This window comes from Takifugu rubripes, chromosome 6 (assembly GCF_901000725.2).
Source record: "Takifugu rubripes chromosome 6, fTakRub1.2, whole genome shotgun sequence".
NCBI lineage: Eukaryota > Metazoa > Chordata > Actinopteri > Tetraodontiformes > Tetraodontidae > Takifugu > Takifugu rubripes.
Genome location: NC_042290.1, coordinates 8631110 through 8647300, shown reverse-complemented (window position 1 = coordinate 8647300; position 16191 = coordinate 8631110). Strand labels below are relative to the sequence as shown.

The 16191-nt window shown below is 48.8% G+C and overlaps 1 protein-coding gene across 4 annotated transcripts in view; it reads right to left on the bottom strand.

Moving 5' to 3' along the window:
- Positions 1–16191, bottom strand: part of ttc28 (tetratricopeptide repeat domain 28) — a 52593-nt gene that overhangs the window by 8875 nt on the left and 27527 nt on the right. For all 4 annotated transcript variants that reach the window (XM_029837379.1, XM_011604757.2, XM_029837380.1 and 1 more), the window contains 16 exons: positions 14924–15071; positions 13644–13916; positions 13438–13568; positions 9244–9465; positions 8579–8767; positions 8405–8501; positions 4248–4444; positions 4013–4166; positions 3772–3943; positions 3490–3658; positions 3240–3400; positions 2671–3159; positions 1848–2040; positions 1646–1726; positions 1299–1551; positions 221–330 (listed from right to left, as the gene is read on the bottom strand). In XM_029837379.1, coding sequence (XP_029693239.1) covers positions 221–330; positions 1299–1551; positions 1646–1726; positions 1848–2040; positions 2671–3159; positions 3240–3400; positions 3490–3658; positions 3772–3943; positions 4013–4166; positions 4248–4444; positions 8405–8501; positions 8579–8767; positions 9244–9465; positions 13438–13568; positions 13644–13916; positions 14924–15071 — 3039 coding nt within the window. The remainder of the gene's footprint in view (positions 1–220; positions 331–1298; positions 1552–1645; positions 1727–1847; positions 2041–2670; positions 3160–3239; positions 3401–3489; positions 3659–3771; positions 3944–4012; positions 4167–4247; positions 4445–8404; positions 8502–8578; positions 8768–9243; positions 9466–13437; positions 13569–13643; positions 13917–14923; positions 15072–16191) is intronic.

Genomic DNA, 16191 nt, shown 5'->3' with positions numbered 1-16191 from the left:
AAACGTGCTGCATTCATAAGTAATAATATTAACACGCAGATCCAGACTGGTTTGAGCTGCAGTGGTGCAGAAACGTTGCAGAGGCAAATCCCTTAGGTCAGCAAACTGTTACTAAAAGCTGGGAAATACATTTGTGACCTCGTGATCTTCAGCCTAATCTCAAGGTACTGTAGCTTCAACACACACACACGCGCACACACACAAACACACACACGCAGACCTGGTGTTGTGCCTCCTCCAGGTTCCCACTGGCCCACAGAGACAGGCCCAGCCGATGGCGTATCTTCGCTTCATCTTCTTTGCGACCTAACTGCTCAGCCAGCCGCAGCCCTGAGGCGAAATGGAAATCAGACTGTTCAGCTCCTTCAGGCAGAGCCGATAATTAGCACTTTCACCCTCCTGACGGCCGTTGCTGCATCCAACCTTGATTGAGCCCACGTTTGTCTGTCTGTGTCTGTGGTTTTTGAAATCTACGTTTATAGATCTGCCTGTCAGTCTGTCTCTAACATCCTTCATCTTCCTGCTGTGCGGCAGCAGACAGCCGCGGCGTGCTGTAATCAGTTCCCATTACACCCTCAGATGAAGCCAAATCTCATCAAACATCAAGATTTACCCTCCTCTGTTCCCTCTGCCTGGCCCTGTGATGATCCCTATCCAACGCTCTTCCTACCGGCCGGGAGGGTTTATGGGATGTAAAAATGTTTCTCCGTCTGCGTCCTCAGTTCAACTCCCAGCTAAATTCCTCATTGTGTGAAGCGAGCGATGCCGCTCCTGGCGTGCACAACTTTTGAGGAGTGCGTTTAATTAAAACCTCCAACGTCTCAGCCTTCGTGGGGGCTTTCATTCCTTTTCTTTTTGCGCCGCAGGAAAAAAAAAAAAAATTCCAGGTGAAATGTTGAGAAAATGGGAGAAAACGACAGATGTGGGCTTCAAAATTAAACAGAACTACTGGCGTCGAGCTGTCTGATGGATCCCCGTTGATCCTCCTGAAGTAATTGAATGTCAAGAAAGTCTGACGTTAAACAGGTTACTGACGTGCACGTCAGCAGCTGCGCTAAGATCCAGACTCTCAGTGAAACGGGCAGAATGACTGCAGGGAGAGCTAACATGGGTCTTTCCCTCCGCCTTTCATCACCAGACGTAATTAGAGTCCAACATTTGCTCATACGTGTCAAAAGTCATGCTAAAAAGGAAACTTTTTCTTGACTCCGTGTGGCATCTTTACTATATAAGAGTATCTAAAAGCAGCGATGTCGGTCGGCTAAATCAGTGAATCCATGGTTAGTTTGGTTTGCTACCTTCCTGCAGGTACATCACAGCCTGTGCGTAGTTCTGCAGTGCGTGGTGGATCCTTCCCAGGCTTCCGTAGGCCAGAGTTTTGGCCATCAGGTCGTTGGTCTGCGCCGCCACGCTCAGGTGCTGCTCCTGGAAGACCACGGCCCGCTCGTGCTTTCCCAGAGCTTCGAAGGTCAGCCCCAGGTTTCCATACGCCCGACCTTGGCTCCTCACGCATCCGATCTGCTCCGCGATATCCAGCGCCCTCTGGTGCCACTGGAACAGAGGCGCCGGGTGAATATTCGACGCCGTTATTCTTGCTGTCTGACAGATTATCAGGATGCTAACAGAGCCGTGCTGGTGCTCAGACCTGTAGCGCCGTCTCGTTGTCAGCCATCAGCTGATACACGCCTCCGAGCGCATCGCTTGCTTCTGATTCCAGGGATTTATCCTGACAGTTCACAGAATTTACAGGCTGTCACATATCATTCATTAAAGCTGCTCCGCTGTATCCTTTGACAATACGAGTGACGGCTTGAGAGGGAAACACTGTACAGGTGGAGACGCCTCACCCCTGCTGCGCGCGCGATGTTGAGCTGGTGCTCCAGACAGGAGAGGGCCTGCTCGTAGTTGCCCAGCTGGCTGTGTAAGGTGCCCAGCTCCCAGTAGGCCTGAGCCTTGCCCCCTCCTTCCCCGCCGAGCTCATGGGCGATGACCAGGCGCTTCTCAAAACACACCAGGGCCTGTTGCAGGTTCCCCATAGACCTGGGGAGAGGGAGACAAAGGAGGAGGTCAAGTCAAGAGAGGAGAAACAGCCCAGAGTGGTTCTGAGTGGGAGCTAAGAAAACACACAATCATGAACACGTGTGTTTACCCAAGGTGGGCCCCTAACTTTAATGTCATTACAATTTCATTTCAATATTAACATTACTCTAATTGCATTGAGCTTGTTAATATTTTTCATTACCATTCTGACTCTAATTTTGAGTGTGTGTGTGTGTCTGCTTGAAGCAAGAAAAGCTCATTTGAGATTCTTGCTGGGATGCTGTTGCATTTCTGAAAGCATGTCAATGCTAATGAGAACATAAACATAGAATAAAAACGACATCAATATTAAGGGGAATGTAAACAAAATAAACAGAGTGGCTCTGAGAAATTCCATTAGAATTAACCGACCTTGGAAAGAGCAATTATAAACTCAGTCGTATGGTAGTTAATGAAATCAGACTCTGCTCCTTCTCCTTCTCCTCTAAAATGTATTCTGGACTGTAACTGAACGGGATCCAGTGAGCTCTTACATGTGCAAATCCTTATTCTCTCATTATTTAGCATTAAACAGGACCCATCACACATTCATGGTCTGTTTATGTATGTTTTAGTAAATGCGCTCTGTACCTGTGTGCATTCCCCAGCCCTCTGTAGGCCTTCTCCTGGTCCTGGATGTGGTTGAGGCTCTGAGCGGTGGTCAGGTACTTCTCGTAGTACTGAATAGCCTCCTCGTAGTCTCCCAGGGCGTCGTAGCAGTCCGCCAGGTTCCCATAAGCTCTGCCTCTGTCCAGAAGGCTCTCGGTGCCGCTCAGCTGCTGCAGCATGGCCAGCTGCTGCTCAAAATAGCCAATGGCTTCCTCGAACACCCCCATGTTGAGTTTGGTGATGCCCATGTTCCCGTGGACCTGAGCCTCCAGGCGGGTGTCCCTGAGCCCCTGCGCCAGGCTGAGCTGAGCTTCGTAACACTGGAAGGTTGTGGAGTAGTCCCCCAGGGCCATGTGCACCGCAGCCAGGTGGCCGAGGGCCCGACATTCTCCCTGTTGGTCGCGCGTGTCCTTGCGGAGCGTCAGCTCCTGGCTGTGGAAGGACAAGGCTGAGTCGAACTGGCGGAGGAGCCTGCAGAAGGAAAGAAGAAGAGTGGGTGAGAAGGCGAGGAGGACCCAGAAAAATCCCCAAATCTCTGCACACTCGGTCACCTGTGAACTGATCCCAGTGCCGAGTAGGCGTCAGCTTCCATCTTCTGATCGCTGACCTTCTGGGCCAGGGTCAGCTGCTGCTGGTAGAACCTCACAGCTGCAGGAAGATCGCCCCGACACACACACACGTCTCCCAAGTTCCCAAAGGCCCTGAAAACGGCCTGCAGACAAATACGATGGCTCTGAGTAACTGCCAGTAAACAGAGGATGGTTCTGACGTTCAGTGGGAGCAAACATCAGCAGTGGTGACCTGTGTGTTATCCAAGGCTTGTGCCAGAGACAGCAGGTATCTCTGACACTCCTCTGCTTTGTTGTACTCCCCTAATGCCTTGTGAGCCAGGCCGAGGTTACAGTAGGCTTTTGCTTGAGACAGTTTGTCCTGAAGGTCCTTGGCCAAGGCCAGGTCCTGCTCATAATACCTGGACAACGGGAATCAGAAAGAACACACAAAATCAAGCTTTTCGATCGTTTGGAGGAGGAACACGTGTTGAGGAGACCTATCAGTGGGGTGTTTTGTCAGCTTCATTCTGACCTGACAGCATCCCGATACTGTCCCAGGCAGTAGTGGGCGTAGCCGAGGTTATGGCACACCTTCCCTTCTCCTTCCAGGTCCTGCAGGCCGGGAGCCAGCCCCAGGTACTGCTGGTAGTAAGGCAGGGCCTGAGCATACTCGCCTCTCCAGCTGTGGAAGTTGCCTAGGTTTGCTGAAGGGGAACATTCATGTCAGATTTCAGTCGGGCATCCGCCTGGCCCTCCCTCCTCCCTCCGCTTGCCTAGTGCCCTGGCTTCACTGGGGGTGTCTCGCAGCTCCCGCGCAATGGTCAGGTGGTGAAGGTAGTGCTGCAGAGCGCGATCGTGTGCACCCAGCGCCTGGTAGGCGACGGCGAGGTTGCCGTGCGTGGAAGCCTGCGACGGCCGATCGTTGACCTGCAACACACGTTTCACAGCTGCGTTCGGCTTTTCCACGCGAGCTTCTGCCCTGTTGCGGTGAACGGCGGAGGAACTCACCTCCAGGGAGATCTGCAGCTCCTGCCGGTGATACCGGACGGCTTGGTCGTAGACGCCCAGCGCGTGATACGCGTTGCCCATGTTCCCGTACGCCCTCCCCTGGGCTGCGTAATCGCTCAGTTCCTGCGCGAAGGACAAGTGGGCTTTGTGGAACTTCAGCGCCGTTTCGTACTCTCCCTTCATCTGGTGTATGATGCCTGAGACGGAGGTCAGGACAGAAATAAACCGCTTTAACTTCTCACCTAACAGGTTACCGTGGTGATGAATTCATCCATCCGCTGCGTTGAGTAGCAGCAGAAGCGATCATGGGACATTCCAAACAGGGCTTCTCACGGAAGCACTGCTTACACATTACAATGCTCCTGCCAGTGGGACACAGCAGGGTGATTGTTCTCCCCCCTATTTTTAGGATGCTAACATCATTTATAAACACTGATTCTTTGAAATGTGCACCCAGAGAGAGAGAGACTGTGGTACGCAGGGTTTAGGAGTGGGAAACAGAGGGTGTGGAGACACCAGATGGGAGAGGTTACACGTAGCTTTGCTGCCAGTACGGTGGGGGAGCGGGGAACTATGGAGCGCTAACTGCCAGCCCGTGACACATTTTCACCTCCGTTAGAGATGTGACTGCTGGTTATACCCCTTTTATTGGTCTGCGGAATCACATTGTTACCCAATTCAATCTGAACATTTCTCTGGAGCCATTCCAGAGACGCCGGCCAGGGCACATTAATGGGGTGCAAAAAAATGATATGGCCCCATGGAGGCAACAAGAAATAGGTGCTGCTGCTAGGAAGGAGGGGGGGGTAGAAGAAGAAGAGCACTGTGAAACGTTAATGTCAACACATCTGATGGGCTGCCTTGATGGAAATCAAAAACACGCTTCACTGAGGTCAGATTAAACCTCACACAAAAGGAAACGCTCCTCTTACACATAGACCTGCGATGCTTTGCATATGTGTGAGTCTACTTTGAAGAGCCAATGTGACGTCGTGAGTGCACGCAAGGGACCGTTTCTAAATAAAATATGGAGGCAAACACCCATTAAATGCAATGTTTTACATATGAATGGAGATGGCAGCATAAAAGAACAGCAGCATTCCTCCAACTGCAAAGGGAAAAAATCACAGCAGCAGCTGAGGAAATAACTCATGGATTCAGTATTTACATCACATGTAGAGATGGACGGCTGCACCCTCTCTGATGCCTCATTTAACATTTCTCTCATAACATTTCTATTAAACCACAACACTTATAGTCTCATTCCATTCCTCTAGTTCCCTTTCTTTGTTTTCTACTGGCTTTTGTACAGAAACAAACCTTAACTACTAAAATATACAGTGTTAAGTCAATATGGACACAAATATAAGCTCTGTCTTGGAAAAGAAGGCAGAATTATGTGAAGGTGGCTGCAGATAAGGGAAGTGGAGACATGGTTAATCAGGGTTCTCATGTTAAGAGGATTACGGAGAAGCCTGTAGATTTGGCTGGAGTAGCTGTTGCAGCGACACTTTGAGCCCAAAACTCTGCTAACACCACCGTTAACATGTGCGGATGCACACGCGTGCAGAACAGACAGCAGATACCTGCGAATTTACTGTATCAGGGCAGCGGGGGTTCTCTCAGTGGGGGGGCTGGGCCGTGAGGAGAGGGGAGCCGTGAGGATGAGAGATGTTCGTGAGAGGCTGAGGGGTGTGTTTGGAAGAGGAAAGGATGGTCTACGCTTCCATTTTTCCTTTTTTTCTGCCCTTATAAGTTTAAAAAAAATAAATCCTTAAGCTGCCTTGCATTTGAATCAGCTGTGAAAGTGCAATGTTTTGTCCCAAAAATCCACGGATATAATGCTGGATCTGAGATTTAGATGCTTAGAATCAGAAAACAACAATAAAGTAGCAGTCAGGAGGAGGATGGAGAGGTTCTGGTGGTCACGTCACAACACCATCCATTCAGATTCAGCAGGTTAATAGCAAATACATCATCTAAAAACATGGCAGAAATGATGCCATTTGAATTGAAATGCTTCGGCACACATGCAGCATGGAGCCCTCCATGTTTTAGAAGCAATTACTGTGAATTTATTACAATGATTAATGTATCTTTGGGGGAAAAAATGGATGTTTTTGTCAACATCCAGTACCAGACGGAACACTTTTATGGCTCAATTTAAAGTCAAAGTGGTGCAGAAGACTAAAGCGGGAAGAGTGAGATGTGAGAAAAGTAACAAGGAATTATATGACGGGGAAAGACGAGACAGGCTGAGGAAAGAAGGGGTGAAGAGGAGGAGGAGGAGGAGTAAACAAAGGCAGAAACAGCATGAGACAACTGATGAGGAGGGAAGAAAGGAGACTGAGTGGAGTCAGCAATGAGCGAGCGAGAAAAGCATCATCCATAAATGATGATCTGAATGGCTGATCTGTAGACTGGAGCTTTTCTGGAGCAGCTCTGTCAGGAGACTGTCAGTCACTTCGCCGATAGCTTATTAGTCACACATGGAAGTGTCGACGGCGAGCTTTGTGCGGCGCGTTTGATTTTTCAGGGAGCAAATACAACAACAGCGAGAGATCACTCGACTCCAGAGTGACACAATCAGACGGGAACACGGTGGCTCCACGCTGTCAACAGGCATCATCTTTTTAATTGTCCTGTGTGTAAAGCGACCGGAGCCGCGCTCGTGTTTCCTGCGTAACGCAACACACAGAGTTGTCCGCTCAGCACTGGAATCAGGTTCGATGGGTTTAGGATATCACTGTGGGCGCAGAAAACAAAACCCAGTTAATAAAACATGAGCACTGATTGGCCAGAGAGGCACTCCTGCAGTCATGTGATAGGGCCTCTGTTGGCAGATAAGATGTCAGAGGGCCAGGGTCGTCACATGACCCTCAGCACCGTCACCCCCGATTAAAGTCTGCGGTGCTAATTTAGGCAAATGAGGGTAGGATACGTACATTATGTTGGCAGTTTGGGAGCGAAAAAGTCACACAGAAGTCAAAGACTCGGTTGTAGCTTTTGAGATGTCTCACTTTAAGATAAGGGGAACGTTTCCTTGTGGCAATAATGTGATGCAGATTCAAATTTTGGGGGGGAAAAGCCTGAAGACTCGGCAAAGTTATCTGAAATTGCATCACATTTCCAGCTGTTGTCCATCGACTTTAATAATATTAACTTTGGGAAGCTTCTATTTTTGGTTCCTAAACGTGGAAGGGTGCAAAAAAGTGAGCCCAACTTTAAAAGAAGGTAAAAGTTTGCAGCTATTCAAGAACATTCCAGGATTAATAATGACAAATAGAATAAGCCTGTTTTTATCTGTCTCTGATTTGTTGATTGGATAAAACCAAATTTTTTAACAGAATATTTGCTAAGCCCATAAATCATGCAAAGCAAATGCTTTCCCCGGAATGCACGCGGCCTACAAATGCAAATCAATTGAATTGGCCTGAGATTAATCAAATATTTCAGATTTCAGCCATTCCTCTCCTCCCTTGTGTGATTTTATTTTGGCAGGTGGACGCTTGAAGGACAAGACTTAAGAGAGACATTAGAAAAAACATCTGAAAGTGGGTAAAAATAGCTCTCTGACCCTTCTGCTGGCAAAGTTTGAGTTGCAAACTCAGAAAAGTAACCTACACACAGCAAACTGACGGCTCAGATCACAGATTGAACTGAATATGAACCAGGACTCTTTTTTTTGGAGGGGGGGGGGGGGCTGCTGCAGATAAGAAACTCTTCTCTTTTTATGCAACAAACCTTTTTTTTGGTACATTTTTTGATGTTTATCGTCCTTCGCAATGCTAAGAAGAAGCTACCCACCAACCCACATCACATCGTCCTCCAGAGTGACGGTGCAGCCGGATTATTGTCGGGCTGCCGCGTTCGCCTTCCTTTGTTTTCCCCCGTTTGGATTACAAATTGTCAAATAACAAGAGCAACGTGCAACCCTGGCTCAACCCTCCGACCAGGAACTCTACAGTGATCAATCAGTCCAGCGCACGGCTGATTGCAATGAAACCTGAGGCAAAAGATCAATAACTTAATCAAGTAACGAGACAACAGCTCATCTGATGGACGCTCTCATAATTGTACCAGGGTGATTCCTTCTTTCCTTCGCTCCGTCTACGAGCACGTTTCTCAGTTGTAACTTGTTTTCCAGGCAAACCCACCCAGGTTGGAAGAGGCGCGGCCCTGCGCCGCTCTGTCCTGCTGCTCCTCAGCGATGTCCAGCTGGTGCTGGTGGTACTGATGCGCTCTCTCCAGGTCCTGGAGGTCACAGGGCAGCGGGCGCGCCCGTCAGGGGGTTTCCCAGAATGTCGGATCCATTTCGATGTCACACCTACCTGCATGCACCGGGCAGCGTGCCCCAGACCAGCGTATGCCCTCATCTCGATGGCTCTGTCGCCCAGCTCCTGCGCCAGCTCCAGCACCCGCGTGTGGTAGGAAACGGCCTTATCGAAGTCCCGTTGAGAGTGGTACGCGCTGCCCAGGTTGCTGTAAGCCCGCGCCTCCTCGCGCCGATTCTCTAAAGTCTGCACACGGGAGTATTTCAAGGATAGAAACTTGTTACATTAATCTTAATTTGATCAAAAAAAGGATTATTTATGACTTAATTTAAGGCCTATTGGTCCACCCGTGCACCAAAAAAGAAATAAATGACTTTTTTTCCTCATGACTCCCTCCATGTTTGTAGTCCTGTGAAAGGGAAGAAGCTACTGAGATGAATGAGACCAAACATTCTGCGGACTACAATACCCAGCTGGTGTAAAATATAATTTAAAGGGGTTAATATTGGAGTTCCTGAGGCACCTGAATAGAAGAGCGTAAGTACTTTATTTCTGCATTTTTATGTGAAAATCCCAGACACTAAATCAATGAACCACAATACTTTTAATAGAGCGACATTTAGGGACGTATAGGCAGTAATCCTGACTCTTTCTAAAATATCTTTTTTTTTCTATTGACTTTAACCTCCATATTTAATAACGGTGCGTGAGTCGTACTGTACCTTAGCGATACTTAAGTGCTGTTCGTGGCACTGAACAGCATTGGTGAAGTCTCCCAGCGCCGTGTACACGGCTCCCATGTTGCCCAGTTGGCGAGCCTCGGAGAGCTGGCACTGTGATTGTCGCGCTAACAGGACACACTGTTTATGACTTGCCAGAGCATTGGGGTAGTCTCCGATGGAGGTGTAAACATGGCCCAGACTGCTGAGTGCGTCCGACGCCGCCTGAAAGCACACAAACACACCGGCGCCGGCATCAGCGCCAACAGACGGGGCAGCTGCAGCGTCCGGGAACGTATATGCGGAACGGTTGGCTCCATCCCATCCTGACGCTTGACGTGCACCCGAAGCACCTGCAGGTGAGTGCGAGGGGGGCCAGGATGGGAGTCGGCCAGAGAACCACTTTCGGGCGCACAAATGATGGTCGAATGGAGCCCGAGATAAAAAGATGGGTTTAATAATAATCCCCAGTAATTGGGGCACGGCGCCGAGCCAGATGGCAGCGCTGAACAATCCACGTGCAAACCTGACAGGAGTTCACTACGTGGGGCCTCTGGCATCCAATACTACAGAGGATGAAACAGAAAAAACCAACATGGAAAACAATTCATATTTAATACCAGATCCACCTCCGAGCTCGTTGTGCTAAAATATGGATTAGACACTAAATATTAGAAATGATTTAACTGCTCCGACTGGGCCTGTTATTCTAGCTTGTTTAGAAAGAGTTTAAAAACTGCTCCCGACGATACGAATGAAACAAGAACACATTCCCCTCTGAGCACAAGCATTACGCCGAGGCCCGGGCGAACAGAGACGCTCGTTAGCGGAGGGAGACGCCGCGTTTCCTCCCTATTGGAAATCGTTCACACATATTGAAGGCTGCAGGAGAGAAAGTGAATCCTTCACCTCCTATTAGGAGCCGCTGCCAGACTCTCACCCTGTGCATCCACTCCGGTTTGCGCACTTCTTTCATTAAGGCGCTTTTGTAGCATTTGGAACCTCTAACGATTTCCCGCACCACTCTCACGACTAATTAGAGAGCCTCTCCTGCGTATTTCCATGCGGATCGTGCGCGGTTACACAGCTTCCTTCACGTGTGCATTAAAACGGGGCCGTGAACTCGCCCACCCCCCGTGCAACCCAACACTGATTGTGTCAGCTCCCCCTGGTTCACACTGATTATCTGATTAGACAGAGAACAACAAACTATTATTATCACCGCTCCTGCTTCTGTCCTTTAAAAGACTCGCTGGAGAGCCGAATATCCGAGGTGAGCGGCATTGATCAGCGCTCAAAGAGTAGGAAACAATATTCATCAGGTCTAACGAACCAGAAAATGAACATTTATCCGGTTACAAATGAGCATCCAGTCAGGTTCTTTGCATCCGGACCTTTCTCTCTTCTTCCCATCGATTCTGATTGACGGGAACTGCTGAGATTTTCCAGGTTTGGTGAACTGAAGCTCTGCCGAGCCACCTGTTACACTCACACACAAACACCGCGGTGAGACAGTCCGCAGAGCTCCGTATCGATCTGGACGTCTCGCCGCCCCGGAGTGCTCAAAGACAAAAGCAGTTGCGATTAACTGGTAGTTTTAGAACATGGACCAAAACAGACGGCGTTCTGGGGCAAAGCTCTGTGGTCGCTGCCCACAGATTCTATTTGATTTGACTCTTACAAGCAAGAATGGAAAAACCCAAACAAGCATCGGGGGAAGAAACACTCAAATATAACAGGAAGAAACCTAGAGTGGGACCAGGCTCATATGGGGATACCTTCCTCCTGATGTTGGCCAGGCGAAGGAGGAGCACAAAGGAAAATGGGGAGGTTCTTTGAGTTGTGATGTATGTTTTATGGAATTTCTGTGGCATCCAAGAAGAAACTCAACAGACTTTCCCCATCAGATCTCATTTTATATCTAAAAAATGATCAATAGTCATTGATCTGAGGTATAGATCTGACTCTCTCTGCACGCATGGTCTCATCCGCCCGGCCAGAGTTACAGTAATTAACTGAGAGGCCTTCAGCAGCTCCGACCTCATGTCAGCACACAGACATCAGCGGCAGACATCAGCAGACTTAGAAATTAAAGCGAGAGTGTGACCTTTATGAACACATGCCGAGGGACAGAGGGAACAAGCCAGAGGCTTTAATGAAATGTCTGCCAGTTTAAAGAACACGAGAGGGAACGAGCAAAGGAGGGGATACTATGAAATATTTAAGAGGGGTTATTAGCATGTTTGTTTCTCGTTTACCCCCCCCAGCCTCTGGAATAAGAGGAGGGTGTTTACAGTAAGAAACATGAAAATGAGTAAGAAGACACAAAATTGAGCTTTACAAGCTCAAGAATAATTACCTCATAAATGATTTGGGGTGTATCTGTTATTAAACAGATGCAGCTAGCATAGTCAGTGACAGAGGAGGCCATTAGCAGGGCTCGTATTTAAAGGATTAAGTGGGACACGGATCTCCTGGTCCCAGGTGGAGCTCAGGGCCTCTCAGGTGTCGACACCGATGCCCCGCCAGGACTGTCCAGGAGATCAAGTCCACCTCCACCTCCCAACACCATGACCCCATGTTCTGGTCTTCCTCCAACAAGACCACAGCAGACGACGAAGGAGGGTGAAAACCTAGCAGGTGCATCCACCCGTCATCTGTGGTTTGGAGCGCTAGCAGCTCTAAAATGAGGTTTAGAGCCGTTCATTAAGGGTCAGGATTGGACAGTATGACAGCAAAAGTTGGAGGGCGAGCAATTGTTTCAGCTTGAACAACTAAAGGAAGATTAGACGTGAACACACTTCCTGTGCAGGGTCTTAATAAATGCTAAAAACAGCCAAACTGACCTTTAGAGGATTTCACCTCTTCTAATTAAAACCAGAAAACTGCTCTTTTCATTTCTGCTCATGTGTGCTCAGAAAAAGAAGCCGCCGTGCACGCCGTGCCGATCCCAATTCCCAGCAAAGTGATGAGTGTAAACACATAAAATCCAGTCGACGCGTCTCTGAGGCGGGAAAGGGAGATTTAATAAACGACAGGGAGGCACAGTCAACCGGCCAGACAACTGTTTGATTTCCCTCAAGGACGCAGTGTTTCCCCTGCACGAGAAAACACACAAAAAATCCAATCATGTTGTGTCTGGGAGCAGACAGTGAATGTGTGTGTGTGTGTGTGTGTGTGCATTTTCGTCATTTTGCACAGGGAAAAAAGAATCATAAAATTCATAATATGAAACCTGTCATCGTGCGTGAATCTTATATTAAAAATGGCCGAAAACCTTTATCCATCTTTGATGTGTTTTGAAGGAAAAATAATAATCAATGTCCTATTTTAAAATAATGAAATAATAAGGAATTACCAAATTGATATTTCTCTGTGTTTGTTCTTTCTCGTGTGGTTAAATATCATTTCTCTACAGGTGCCGTCTTTGTTTGGACTCTGTCTGCCTGGAAACACACACGGCACACAAATAAAGACAGAGCAAACACTCAGCAGGGGGTATGGATTTGTGTTGATGGCTGAGTTTCAGGAGCTCAATATCCATCTGACAACAAGTGGGGGGGGTTCAAACGCGCAGGATGTGCACCCAGACTCAGTTTCAAAACAACACACTGTCCAAAATTACTTCAGTCCATCAAAAACAGACCAATAAAATGTAAAAAAAAAAAAAAAAAAAAAATCACTCAAATTCCACTTTGTTACCCACCACAGCCAGTAACGTTCAACACAAAGTCTTGGAAGGACAATAAGATGGTTCCCGAAGCCTGGAGAATGCACTTTGTTCCAGATTATTTGGGTTGTATAGGAACAGGAATCATCATGGACTGCTGTTAGAGTCAGTTATTGAGCAACTTCTCCCTCCCAACAGGCCTCGTCTTTTTAGACTCTTTCAGGCAGGGAAAGAACATGCAAACTCCACACAGAGAGAACCCAGGAAACGAGCCCAGAACCTTCTAGCTGCGAGCCGACAATGCTACTTACTGGACCACAGTTCTGCCCGTCGGGTGAGAGCTTTGACAGATAAGAGGAAACGTTCTGGATCCAGTGAAAGTCAACAAAGAAATGAAACAAATGGTGTTGACAGCGAGGCTGCTGATCAGCCTCGCTGAGCCTCGAGCCCAACAGCTCACCTGTGTGTGTTTTCCCATAGAAACACACTAAAGCTCCATGTTTTACACTGCAAACGTGGTTCCGTACCTCTCTGTCCTTTAGCTTCATGGCTAACACCAGCTGGTTTCTGTGGTTGGCCAAAGCTTCCCTGAAGCTGCCTTTGGAGAAGAGGGCAGAGCCGAGGTTCCCGTGAGCTCTGCACTCGCCTGCTTGGTCACCTGTGGGGGGAACTTTCATTACAAACTGGTTTGCTTTACAGAATCTGAGGCCGTGGCGCGACTCCCGCTCCGTACCCAATGTCTTGGTCACCTCCAGGTCCTGCTGCATGTAGGCCATGCTCTTCTCCGTGTTGCCTAAAGACCAGTAGGCGGAGCTCAGCGCCGAGAAGACGGATCCGCGCAGCTTCAGCGAGCACGTGCCGATCTTCAGCCCCGCCTCCAGCACGACGACGGCGGCGCCGTGGAAACCGTGGGTCAGGAGTTCTTGCCCGATGACGGACACCACCACGAAGGGGCTTTTGTCCAGCTTCATCTTCTGGAGCTGCTGGTAGGTGGGCTCAAGGGAATCTGAGTGGGGGGACGTTTAAGGAGACCTCATATGACAAGACGGCGTGATCGACATCATTAACACCTAAAATACAGTCGTCCTGCCGTTGACATCAACCTCCCGCTCAACCTGGATTGAGACGCTCTTCCTCAGGGGAAACTATTCCGACTACTCCGGGAACGCTCTCCTCTGCTGGGAGAAGATGCGGCTTGAGCTCTCTTCCCAACGAGGCTTGCTTTCACTCCGCTGGAGCCGAAGGGCGAAAAACACGATCTGGCTGCCAAACCTAGCCTGCGGCCGTCTCTGATTGTGCGCACGCTTCATCTTCACAGCTGTCACGCAGAACCGAGAGCCCAGAAACGCCAAAGACCAGTAAGATAATATCCGTTTCATGCGACCCACTACTTCCTGCTGGCACACAGAGCAGACCAGGGTCGGATAACAACATGTCTGTGGTAAAAAATGAGATGTTTACACATCTGGACACGTGCCGATCTGGATCCACTCCAGCATCTGCATTTTGATGTCCGTGTCCCTGTTTCTGACATCTGTACAGCCAGAATTTCCAGCTTGTTGCTGAATTTCTGGATCTGACATTCACTTCCTGCATTTTCTCTGAATACAGTATTAAAAATGAAATAACAGTTAGGTTCAGGCGGCTGTGGTTGCCAGGCACGCCGCTCCGTCAGTATTTAAGTCCAATCGTATCCTTGAAACACCATCAGAAACTCGCAGTTTTCCGCTTTCAAGTATTTTTCCCCGTTTCATCCGACCTGTTTTATTTATATTCCCAGGTCAATCCTCCCAGGTTTTTTCCCGCGCCCCTTCTCTCTCTCTCAGAGATCCCTCTTTGTCACATGAAATGTGCTTCCCCTTCCCTCCCGACATTTGAATAATCTGTTGCATATTTTCCCATTTTGGCGCAGAAGTGACTGAATAAAAGAACAAAGTGAACAATCGCATCACAGTTTCCTCTCTCTTCCGCTCTGGTCTCTGCGCCAGTGCGGAGGAGGCGCACGGCTCGTACCTCTGAGGGGGGATTTCATGGCGGCCTCCACCATGCCGACAAGCAGCTGGAGGCTCTTGGGGTCCTGGGCCAGGCCCGAAGCGAACGCTGCCAGGGCGTCGGCATGACGACCCAGGTACTGCAGCGCAACCCCCTGACGAAAGTAGGCCTGGGTAAAAACAGAAAGAAGGGAGATATTCTTATTCAAACGACTATTTATGCATTTTCTTGCTGGAATTGTGAAGCTTTTCATTCATTTCAGGCACACAAATAGTTTAATCTGAAACAGCACCAAACTGCACCATCGGTAGCCGGCAAGGGTCAAATCAACCTTTAATTCAATTAATTCAACCATTCCCAGCCCATCGGTTAGTTTCCTTCAACTAACCACCAATAGAATAGAATAGAATAGAATAGAATAGAATAGAATAGAATAGACAGTTAACACTTAATTAGGACTGCTGGTGCTTTCGCGGTGAGATTAAAGATGATGAATCATAACATCAAATTTATGAGGAGGATCAAGAAGAAGACGCACGCCCCTCCGCTCCTCTGCTGACCACACTGTAACGCAGCCGTCCCGTCTCCCTCTCCCCCCTCATTTATCACCCTGCGCTCGCTTCTGCTGCTCAGGCCTAATCTGTCATGACAGCCAATGAATGAAGACAAAGCGGAGAGAAATTAGATTACATGGCAGCCCCTGTCCGGCTCGCCACTTTCTGCTCCCGTGCCGTCTTTGTCCCGTTGTCGTGCGCGGCGGCGGCCTCATTGATACAAATGGCGCCTGAGGTCAGGTCCAATCTAATGAATTAAACCTCTTGTCGTTGTGCTGCTGTTGGAGCAGTTTCCCACTCATTGGTGATTACTACAGAGACGTTTGGCCGTCACAGCTGGGGACACCTCACTTAAATCATTTTATATATATATATAATCTGACACAAAGACTCAAATTTCTGTATTATACAAGCACACTAGTAAACAAAGATGTGCTCCCAGCACTGATGCCAAGTGTGTCTGCTGAGGAGCTGGAGCCAGCAGCTGCTCTCTGACCCTGGTGCAGGCTGGAGAGGGGAGCAGCCAGGCTGGACTGGGAAGAGGGGGCTGGAAACTGGGCTGGCATATGGACTCTCCACCTGTCTGCCTACCTCTGAAATCTGCCGCCCTCACAATGATTCGGTGATGCTGTTTCTGCCGTCTTCTGGAGTCGGTTTTATCTCCACACACAGGCAGCTTAATTGATCGTAGCAGACTTTCCGACCGGCGGGTTGTACGCGGCCCGCGGATGTCAA